Source organism: Pleurodeles waltl, chromosome 1_1 (assembly GCF_031143425.1).
Source record: "Pleurodeles waltl isolate 20211129_DDA chromosome 1_1, aPleWal1.hap1.20221129, whole genome shotgun sequence".
Lineage (NCBI taxonomy): Eukaryota > Metazoa > Chordata > Amphibia > Caudata > Salamandridae > Pleurodeles > Pleurodeles waltl.
The window spans coordinates 774351672-774363720 of NC_090436.1; the positions used below are offsets into that span (position 1 = coordinate 774351672).

General features: G+C 42.6%; 1 protein-coding gene across 1 annotated transcript in view; it reads right to left on the bottom strand.

The window, feature by feature from the left end:
* The window catches only part of LRRC2 (leucine rich repeat containing 2), a 1181887-nt gene that overhangs the window by 76828 nt on the left and 1093010 nt on the right, over nt 1-12049 (bottom strand). Inside the window, exon 8 of the mRNA XM_069227666.1 lies at nt 9938-10074. Coding sequence (XP_069083767.1) covers nt 9938-10074 — 137 coding nt within the window. The remainder of the gene's footprint in view (nt 1-9937; nt 10075-12049) is intronic.

Sequence of the window (12049 nt, forward strand, 5' to 3'; positions counted from 1 at the left end):
TCATACATTTCACTGGTAGATGTAAGTCATTTGTGTGGATCTCATAAATGGCGCAAAGGGGCAGGTCAGTGCGCTCACTGTACTTGCTAAAAATATGGGTCCTTCCGTCGAAGTGCTGTGTGCCCACTGATGGAAATCAAGTAAGTTACATATAATATATACTCATGTAAAACTGTAATGTATGCATGTACTGAGTCACAAAAATGGGTCATGTCTAAGTTCGGCATGCAAAAGATCCAAAGAAGCTGTGTATATGTGTTACGTAAAGTTTGCAGAACTTCTGCTGTTGTTGCCCATGGATGAGTAAATCTAGGTATTCTCAGTAGAAGGGTAAGTTATCTTTAAGTACTCATAAATACCTTTGTGAATAGGCCCCGAACTGTCCAGCTCTCTAATTAAAAGAGCGAGCCCTTTCTATGTGCATTTATTATACCTGAATATCATCTGAATATTTTTATTTATTTTATTTATTTACAGTGTTTTCTATACTTTTACTTCCCTATCTGGTATTAGCAAGCTTTGCAAAGAACTGCAACTATATATGCCAGGTTTGCCCAACAATAGGGCCGGTGTTGTGAACCTCATGTGATAGGTCACTCATTAAGAGATATTTTGTTTTAGGGGGGTATTGAACAGGTGGATCTTGAGTCTCTTTCTGAATGAGATGATGTTTGGTATCAATCTTAATTAGATAGGATGAAAGTTCCAGGTAGTAAGAGCGGCACCTGGCAAAGATTGTCTTTTAGCTAGGTACGTTTTGAATTCCGGGTGTTTGATACTGAGTGAGTACTGGCTGTGTAATATTCTGGAGCCACCAGATATTTTTTACATTTCTGTTTCACAGCTCGGTCTGGCCAGATGGATGGCTTTAAACGCGAGGCAGCATGCTTTAAATTTGATTCTAGCCTCAAGTGAGAGCTCATGGAGAGATCTCGGGATAGGAGAGATGTGGTCACATTTTCTTTAATTTCAGTTTAGTCAGGCTGTGTAATGTAGTTCTGCTTTAAGTGGTAGCAAGGTTTTCATCAGGAGGCCAGGCAGGATGGCATTGCCTGCGTCTAATCCGGAGATTAGTCATTAGGTAATCATTTGAGATCAGATGTTTTATTCTTTTTAATTGACTTGGTTGGGAATCTGAAGTTTGGGCGACTTAATTACATTAGCTTCAGATGAGAGTTCTGTGAATGATGAAGTCCAATGAGTTTGCGTCTGAAGAGGATGAGCCACAGTTGTCAGCCAAACCTGTAATTAAGGCTGTGTATCTCCTTTTGTTAGAGTTGTGTGAAAGCACGAAAACCGTATTTATGGATTTAAACTCTAAGGAGTTTTTCAATGCCCGTGAGAAAATGTTTTTCAATGCTTTTTTTAAGAGTTAGGTTGTACATTGAGAGATACCTGTTCCGTTCTAATGTTACCAGATGGGATCGGTTTGAGAGAAATGATTTAAACCAGCTGGGAATTGTGTCTTTTAGGTTAATCCTGCTTTCAAATGCTTTTATTATAGACAATACTGAAGGTTGTCGTCAAGTTGAGTGAAATTAGAATGCAAGCATTTCCTTTATCTATCATTTATAGAGCATCATAAAGGACTATTATTATGGCTGTGCCCCATCCAGAATCCTGTCTCAGCGAGTGAGGTCGACTCTTTATCTTTATTGAATTTGTTTAATTGTATTGCAATGTTTTTTTTATATGACTTTGCCTTTTAGGGGATGGATTTGTAGTTCTCCAAGGCTTCTGGGTCGGCGTTGGCTTTTTGTAGTCTATGCGTGACTTGTCCTAGTTTAAGACAGTTTGGATGGACATGTCTTGATACAGGAAGGAAATACTAGTACACACCAATATAATGCTAAAGGAAAAAGTTACTTTTTATTATTGAAGCAAGTAAGGGACGCTCAAATAGTGCATTGGACATAGCTGCTTGACTGAAGTGTTTAATTTTTAGATTTTAGGTTTTAGAAGGCTGAATGAGCTCCAGGTCTTGCAACTTTTGGAAAGTAATGATGTGTTTCATCATACAGATTTCGGAAGACTGCTCGTGATTTTTGAAACGTCATTAGAAATGAATCTTAGGAATTATTTATTATTTAAAGTGAGTGCTGATTTGATCTCCGAAGCACTTGCTTTAATTATTTTGAAAAAGAAATCTCAGCTGGGTTATGTATGAGATCAATTTAATTCTGTATTTGTGTTTGATTGCTCTTTTGAAATACAGTTTTGCATTTTTTTCTGGCTATTTTTAATTTAGATTTGCTTTTGGTAGATTTGTTCAGATTCCATATTTTCTTAAGGTTCCTTACAATTGTTCTTCTTTAAATCATGTTTTGAGAGGGAGGTTTTTGGCAGTTTTCCATGTTCAAGAGCCACTTTGTCAACAAATATATCCACTGATTTCATGCAGTTAGTTGTAGCGATATTGATTTTCTGGTTGAAAATCTAGGGTGTCTAGTTGACAGATAAAAATATTTTATTAAGGGGCCTATTTATGAGCCAGTTTGCTTCGCTCTTGCAACACACAGCGTGGTGGAAGAGCAACGCACACCTTACACGTGATTCATGAAACCACATAAGGCCACTTTGTGTGGCCTGAGCAGTTCCATAAATCTGGAGTAAGGCAACGCATCACAAATCGCTGCACTGCCTTACTCTGCCCAAGGAATATGCTACATGGGAGTTGGGTAGGTGTTCCCATGCAACTCTGTTGTGAACTCTTTCTTTCTTATGCATTCTCCCCACAGTCTTAATGTTCCCTGCTGCCCAGGCCGTGAGTGAGGTCATTGTATGGTTGGAATGTTGAGAGTGTTTGTGCTTGGATGAGTGGACAGTTGGAGTGAGAAGGGCTAAGCAGCAGGATGCTATTCCTTGTGGGGCCTGAACTGTAACCTACAACTAAGCTAATAAACCTACTTCTTTATTAACCTATGATCATCCATCACTGATTACATCAAACTCCCATGGTTCGTTTCCAGATTTACCAGAACTGGTAGACCTGGTAATGCACCAAAAAATAACACTTCTTAGTTGAGGCGTAAGGAGGAGAAATATATTTATTCCCTCTTTCTATGTGTGCATTTTTCAACAACACACATAGAAAGAGGAATATGCCTGTCAGGATTGTTTTTGTGCAAGAAAATGCCCCTTCCTGCATAAAGGAAATCCAGCATTCAATGCAGGCACTCTTGCTCCATGGCACAAGGGTGCCTTGTAGGAGGCTGGCCTGGTTTGTAGTGGGTACCTTGGGTACTTACACCTTATACCAGGTCCAGTTATCCCTTACTAGTGAAATGTAGTAGTGTTCTAGCAGCTTAGGCTGATAGAGGTAGCTGTAGCAGAACAGCTTAGGCTGACCTAGGAGACATGCAAAGCTCCTGCAGTACCACTATAGTTACACAGTACTTATACACAATAAAAGACAATACTCAGTGTTACCAAAATTAAAGGTAGTTTATTTTAGTGACACAAGGCCAAAAATATCTTAGAGGCAATACTCCTTCTGGAGGTAAGTCTTACACACAATATATACACAAGACACCAAAATAAGGTAAATAAATAGTCATCGGATAGTGCAAACAATAGAAAATACCATAGAATGCAATAGGAAGAAATAGGTCTAGGGTCAACACAAACCATATACTAAGAAAGTGGAATGTGAATCACAAATTCCTCCCTAGACAAGTGTAGTGTCTAGAGAATCGATGGAAGAGTAAGAAAACCACAAAGGTGAGTAAAATACCCCACCCCAGAGCCCAGGAAAGTAGGAGTAAAGTACTGCAAGTTTCCTTAGGACACACTACAAGTCGTGATTAGAGTTATTGCAAGACCCAACCAAGACTGCAAGCAACACATGGTGGATTCCTGGACCTGAAGACCTGTGGATAGAGGAGACCAAGTCCAGAAGTCACAGAAGATTCCAAGAAGGACTGGAGCCCCTGCAAACTTAGAAGATGGTGCACAAGAGGAGTCTCTGGTTGGAAGAAGACTGCAGAAGAGCACCAAGGAAGATGGCTGCAGGTTCCTGCATGATGCAAAGGATCCCCACGTGGAGATGTTGGATGCAGGCGAGTTTCAGTGATAGATTCGTCCATCAAGCCTTGGTTCAAGCAATGTTGCGGATTGCGTCAAAATGGCGCTGCCTGGACCCAGGAGGGACCTGGGGGGCTCAACGCAGACTGAGGAGGCAGAGGGGGCTCCAACACTGGAGGGAACCCACAGATGACCAGATAACACCCACTGAGGTCACAGGACACCGGGACAGAGAAGGTGCAAATTGTGGTTGCTGCAGCACTACAAAGGAAGTTCCCACGCCACCGGGGACCAACTCAGCGAGTTGAGCGCTTCAGGATAGAGGGCTGGCGACTTGGGCCAGTCAGTGCATGAAGGATTCTTGCAAATAGTGCACAGAGGCCTCACGAGGTGAAGATGACGCGGTGCACAGGAGTACTGTCACAAAAGGGGAAGACAACCTCTTACCGCCTCCAAATTTGGACAGAAGGACCTTAGGACAGTCTGTGTCAAAGGGGTCCACCACCTGTGTTGCAAGGAGCATTCTCATCGCCAGGAGAGGAGTCCAAGAGAACCGGTCATCATCGTAGAAGGGGCCTGCTGGAGCAGAGAAGTGACTCCGTCACTCTACGGGAAATATCTTCGGTCCTTCTGATGCAGGGTAAAGACAGGGAGTCCCCAGAGCATGCACACCATGGAAACTGTTGCAGTTGCTGGCTGGAGCTGAAGTTGCAGAGTCAAAGTAGCCCTTCTGGATACTTTGTTGCAGTTACAGCAGTTCGATCCAAGGTCAGAGGATGAAGCAGTGGTGGCAGAGGATTTCTGATGGAAACTTGCAAGCAGTATCTGCAGAGGAACACAGAGGAGAGACCTTACATAGACCTGAAAGGGGTACTGGCTACCTAACCAGTTATGCACCTATCAGGAGGGGTCTCTGATGTCTCCTGCTGGCAATGGCCACTCAGAGGCCTCCAGAGTGTGTCCACACCTTGGAAAACAAGATTTCTGAAGTCTGGGACACACTGGAGGAGCTCTGGGCACCCCCCCTGGGGTGGTGATGGACAGGGGACAGGTCACTCCCCTTTCCTTTGTCCAGTTTCGTGCCCAAACAGAGACTGGGGGTCACTGAACCGGTGTAGACTGGCTTATGCAAGGAGGGCACTATCTGTGCCCTTCAAAGCATTTCCAGAGGCTCTGGGGGGTTACCCTCCCAAGCCTGTAACACCCATTCCCAAAGGGAGAGAGTGTAACACCCTCCTCTCAAAGGAAATGCTTTGTTCTGCCTTCCTGGGACTGAGCTGCTCAGACCCCAGGAGGGCAGAACCCTGTCTGTGAGGTGGCAGCAGCTGTAGCTGCAGTGCAAGCCTCAGAGAGCTGGTTTGGCAGTACTGGGGGTCCATGGTGGAGCCCCCAGGATGCATAGAATTAGTTCCCCAATACCAGATTTGGAATTGGGGGACAATTCCATGATCTTAGACACCTTACATGGCATATTCAGAGTTACCATTGTGAGGCTTCATATAGGCATTGACCTATATGTAATGCACGCATGTAATGGCGTCCCCGCACTCACGAAGTCTGGGAATTTGGCCCTGGACAATGTGGGGGCACCTTTGCTAGTGCAAGGGTGCCCTCACACTTAGTAACTTTGCATCTAGCCTTCAGTAAATGAAGGTTAGACATATAGGTGACTTATAAGTTACTTAAGTTCATTGAAAAATGGCTGTGAAATAGTGTGAGCACTATTTCACGCAGGCTGCAGTGGCAGTGCTGTGAAAGGGTTTGTCTGAGCTCCTTATGGGTGGCAAAAGAAAGGCTGCAGCCCATAAGTATCTCCTGGAACCCCGATGCCCTGGGTACCGAGGTACAATATACTAGGGACTTATAAGGGGGGGATCCGTGTGCCAATTGGAATTGGTAAATGAAGTCACTAGAATATAGTGAAACATTTAGAAGCAGAGAGAGCATAAGAACTGAGGTTCTGGTTAGCAGAGCCTCAGTGACCCAGTTAAGCAGTACTGACAACACTCACATTAGGCCACAAACTATGAGCACTGGGGTCCTGACCAGCAGGATCCCAGTGAGGCAGGCAAAAACATACTGACATCCAGGTACAAAATGGTGGTAACATGACAAGAAAGATGGTACTTTCCTACATGCCTGCTTTGGCAAAAGGCTGCCAAAAGGGCTCCACCGTTAGGAAAAATATGGCACATTCCTGCCCTTTCCCTGTCATGCAATGCAGCACAGCAAAACGATTTTCTGTGCTGCACTGCCTGACATTCTCGTAAATAGGCCCCTAATCATATCGTGAAATGATTTGACTAGTCGGCCTTTATGGGGTTTGTGACAGTAATTTGTTCTACGAATGTTACTAGTGAGTATATTATTCTTCCTTTGGTATGAGCAGAGATGGAGATTAGTTGACTCAGATAGAAGAGTTTTTCTGATGCTGGGTAATTTCTGATAGCGCTTATGTTTTGTTGTTACACCAGTGTTTGTTGAAATCATCTAAGTATATGTTGTTGGAAGATTTCATTTGACTCAGAGAGAAATATTTGACTGTTATTTGACGCTTTTTAAGGAATTAAGGCCCATATTATATGTTTTGATGCAAACCAGTGCCAGCGCTGGTTTGCGCCAAAATTTTTACATCCTGCTAACGCAATTCCAACGCACAAGGCGGGCGCCTTATTTATGGATTGACGTTAGTCGGCGCTGCAGGCTGATTAGAGTAAAAAAAATTACTCTAACCAGGCAGCGCAGGCGTAGGGAAGAATGGGGGTTGTGCGTCAAAAAATGGTGCAAGTCAGTTTAGAGTCAAAAATCTTGGCTCTAACCGGACTTGCTCCATTTTTTGACGCACAACCCCCACTGAAATGACTCCTGTCTTAGCAAAGACAGGAGTTATGCCACCCTGCCCAATGGCCATGCCCAGGGGACTTCAGTCCCCTGGGCATAGCCATTGGGCGCAGTGGCATGTAGGGGGGCCTAAGTTAGACCCCCATATGCCACTTTAAAAAAATAAAAAAATAGACTTACCTGTACTTACCTGGGATGGGTCCCCCCATCCATGGGTGTCCTCCAGGTGTGGGCGAGGACGGCAGGGGGTGCCCTTGGGGGCAGGGAAGGGCACTTGTGGACTGCTTCCATGGTCAGAGACCATGGAAATGAGCCCACAGGTCCCTTAACGCCTGCCCTGACCCAGGCGTTGAAAAACGGCGCAAATCAGGCTGGGTGCCATTTTTTAAAGCCCGCCCCCTCCTGTGCGTCAAAATGACATGGGAGTATAAATAAGGCGAACAGCCCTTAAAGTCATTTTTTGGACGGAAACGCCTACCTTGCATGTCATTAACGCAAGGCGGTTTCCCGCATCCAGAAAATGACGCACACTGATGAATTTTAATGTTCGCGGGGTCGAGCGTCAAAGTATAAATATAGTGTTAGGTTTGCGCTGAATTTGCATCAAAAATGTTGACGCAAATTCAGCGCAAACAGAGTATAAATATGCCCCTAGGTGGTTTGTAAATGATATGCACAAAGAGGAGGGCTCAGTAAGGATGGCTACTTTCATGCATTCGAATGGTGAGAAGATTGGTGTGGATAGTAGTTTACAAGGTATTGTGCTTTTGAAGGTTAAGACTAGATGCCCTCCTTTTTGTGACTGTCTGTCGTCTTTCAGAATAGTGCCAGGAGGTAGGACCAGTGGGTCTACAGCACTTTGGGTAAAGCGTTTAGCGCGGCTTGATTCTTAGAAAGCTGAGATTTTTGGGTGATAGGTATATGCAGAATGCCATAGATGCCAAGGTGTTCAGGGGTAAAAGAGCTGTACATCTTGGTTTGATAGTTCAGTATCATTTTACATCTTTTGGGGCCCATTCACAAAGGCATTTAAGAGTATGTGAAGTAGTACTGCTGCAGTACTACTTTACATACTTAGCAAGCATTAGCAAAGACAATAGGTCTAGTGCTGACAGCCGGCCTTTTGGCAATTCTTGGTTTAGTTTTTCATAGTTTTTACCTTATTGATCGGGAAGCTGCTGGGCCCTTCTTAATCTAACCAAAAACATTGGCTAAAGGCAAAAATAGTGTTTTGGTCTAAAAAAAGTACATAGTACTATAGTACTCCCTGACACTGAAAGGAACTACTTTGTGCATTGATCTGCTCCTTGTGAAAGGGAAGCAAGTTTTGTAACTAATAGTGAAGTCAGCCAGTGGCAGAAGTGTGCTGACACATTGCCCCTTGATGCATGCTGGAGTGGGTGGAAGAAAAATGTGAATGACAGAACCACAGAGTAATGGACTGAAACCCCCTATAGGTAACTGTGTTACACACATACTTTTAGTAAAATCAAAAGGTGTTAACGTGGACTTAATATAAGCAAATTGATCTTGCATTGTCTGCCAGCTTCTTGCCTTTGGGGAAAGAAAGAAAGAAAGAAAGAAAGAAAGAAAGAAAGAAAGAAAGAAAGAAAGAAAGAAAGAAAGAAAGAAAGAAAGAAAGAACTAAAAAGGAAATAAGGAAAAGAATAAAAAACAAAGGAAAGATGGAAAGAAAGATCAAAGGAAATGAGGAAAGACAAAAGAAGGAAAGTAAAATGATGAAAAAAGAAAAGGAATGAAAAGAAACAAAGAGGAAGGCACGGAAGAAAAATAAAGAAAGGAAAAGGAAAGAAGGAAAGAAAAAAGGAAAGAGGAAGGAAAGAAAGAATGAAAGAACACATGAATAAATGAAAAAAGTCAAAGAAGGAAAGAAAAAAGAGGAAGAGGAATAAGAAAGAAAAGGGAAGGAATGATAAAAGAAAGGAGGAATGAGAAAGAAGGAAAGATAGAAAAAAGAAAGATGAAAGAAAAAAGAAAAATGAAATTAGCTCTTATGAGCTAAAACTCAGAGTTCACTTGAGATGCTGCTATGGTGTGAAAAAGCAAAAGTATGATAGACAAAGTCACTTCAAAAAGAATTTACAACAGCATTAAAAGTCAACAGAAACTGATAAAGCTGAAATTTGTCCTGTGCTCTCATCCTGTACAAAGGCTCCTCCTATCACACCAGGTTCTATAAACCAAGACAACTAAAGTAATACTAAAGTAAAAACTAAAACACTGGCACTGAATGGAACTACCTTGTGTGTGGACGTGCTTATCACGAAAGGACTAAATGCAGTCACTGAAAGTGAAGTTAGCTAATGGCCGTAGTATGCAGAACCAAAATGTGAATGACGCAAGAAGAGACTAATCAATGACGAGAGGTGGCTGAAAGGTCCTTCATGGAAGTTATTATACCTATAATTTTAGGAAAATCGAAAGGTCTTGGCTAATACCAGACCTAAAATGGCTTTGTGAGTGTCAGATGAGTAGTAGAGGAAGTGCAATGCAAGTATGTTAAACTTGCACACAATCATGCCTTTGAGGACAGTAGCAGACATTTAACACAGTTTTCCACAGCTATTTTTAGTTGCCTTTTTAAACTTATTCAACACTGATACTATGCAGTAGTGCACCAATATTCACCATTTTCGCGAGGGATGTGTAGGAAGGACATATTTTCAAAAGATAAAACAGGAAGAAAAAATATATTTAGTCCATTTCACTAACTTCCTAATCCAACGCATGAAGTATTTCCCCAATGTGCATTTGCACACGTATGGGTTAGAGAACACTGGCATACTCCAGAAATGTATGTCGATCACATGTACTCTTGCACATACATTTTCCAAATCGAATGCTCCATTCACATATGCCTGCAACTTCGGTGAAGCAGTAAATTATCTGTAAATCTCTACAATGTGTCAGTGTACCTTATACATTCAGAGATTCGTGTACTTTGTGGATCAGAACTACTGGTATTTTTTATGTTCTCTTTATAAGTGGGCGTTTTTATTTGCACTATTGTTATAACAGGCATAAAACGTGCAGTTGTTCCCTGTAAACTTACCTCTTTCCGCTAAATCTTCAATGTAGGCTTTCATGAACTCCTTCTCAAACTGTTCAAAATCTCTGCTGCTTTCTCTGTCTTCCTTATGCTCCAAATCCACGTCAATATTGACAGGGCTATCCCGCAGGCTTACAAACCTGTTAGAAGAAAGAAATGTTAGAGGCCTTGTGCACCTTTATCACTGTCTTCTAATTGGAGAGCACATCATTATTCACACCTGTGCTCATTAAAAGGCTCCACACAAGAATGCACGACTTACCTTAAAGGCAACTTGGACTCGTAAAGAATGTGCAAAGTTACAACTCGTTACACCCCACCAGCCTGTTATGAGCAATATCCATTTTATCATACACGCTATATGTTGTGCCTATTCAGGCGCCAAAAAAATGGGCTACCCCAGTGCCAGACAGTCTTTCTAGTGTCATTTTGTGCGTCTGTTCGAATATTATATGGGAGATTTTTATTTTCCTTTCATCTCTATTGATGTTTTTATCACAATAATTTTCTGATATTAGGACACCCCTGTAACAAGAATATGACACTACTACATTTATATTGCAAGCAAGTAGAGGCATCACTCCCTAGTCCACAAAGGATGGGGCGATTTTCTCACAGAAACTGTGAGGGAAGAAGGTGGGCACTACCAAGCACAGCCTCTAGGAGCAGGAAGCATTGAACAAAAGACCAGCTCCAATCTCTCCACCACACAGAGACTTTGCTTGGTCTGCACTCATCTCCAATAAGAGTAACTTCAAGAGAGAAAGTGGAGCATATCTGGTTGTGATTGTGTCCCTCAGCAGGGCCTCCTCTTCATGAGAGTAGTGTGACAGCACTGCCTTGCAGGTCCCAGTGAAGCAGCAGCACATGAGTTAAGCATTGATTGAGGTTATTGTTGAGACCTCTGGTTGGTGGGGGAGTGAAGCAGCTAGCTGCATGATCCAATGGTAGCATGGGCACCTAAACAGAGCTTTTTACGTGGTGTCGTCCATGGTGCTTTTGACTAACCCCATGCACCAGCGTTCCGCCCTCCTTTTGAACTGCTCCCATTTTATATCCACTTGGAGGCCTGCAGGCTTATGTGTGTCTGGGGTTGGCGTTAATGCATGACTTATATTGGTTTCCTGCTGATTCTTGAAGACCTATGGTAACCTTGTGAGTTACACCTCGAGTTGCATGTCCTGATACCCAGGAGCCATGAGCACAAAACATGTGGGAACATAACTCCAGAAAAACTGTCTCTACCCTTCGGCCCTCCTTCAAGAAAAGTGCTGTGCTAACTGTCTCCTGTCTATTGATTGGAGAGTGTGTCACTTTCGCTCCCCATCTTAAGTAAACATAGCAAAATCTACATTTCTTTTCCAAAGAGCTGTTCTAGGGATTACAGAGCATTAATGTTGCATTAAAAACGGTCATTCATTCTCCTGAGCAATTCCTAAGAAGGCAGGCTTAGTCCAGAAAGGAAAGAAAGGACAATCCCAGAAAATTAGCTTCCTCTTCCAAAACAGACTCGTTTACTGATACTGCAACCTACCCCATCACGGATTTGGACAATCATCCCCCCCAAAGACAAAGGGGTTTGTGCCGGGGCCAAAGCTTCCAATATCCTATATACAGATGGGATTAAAGGTGTGTTCTTGGGCACTTAAGATAGTTCTCCCTAGAGAATTTTTTTTCCAAGTGTCTAAGACAATTGAGATCCAGAAGGAGATCAAATATAGTAATTGAGCGTCGAGGAATCTATCTTTCGGTCACAATGTCCAGGGGCTACTTCCACTGTTTCTCTCAAAGGACAAGTGGACAAGTGATATGCTGGGCACGAAAAAGGAAACAACAAACATGACAGCTCTTTCTTGTCAGCTAGCAATCGCAATCTCCAGTAGTCTCAGGAAGAAAAGCTAATCATGTACACAAATCCATTGAATGAAAGGGCCTTGAGTTTCACCACCGGAAAGCTCATGCATACCAAATATGTTTAAAAGATACACCCATATTAATGATACAAAGACAAGAAGGCAAGTAAGTAATTGGCAGAAGGGTAAGGTAGTGAGTGAAGAAAAGCAGAACTTGACTGCAGTTGACAGAAAATGTAATGTTTTGAAAAAAAAAAACAAG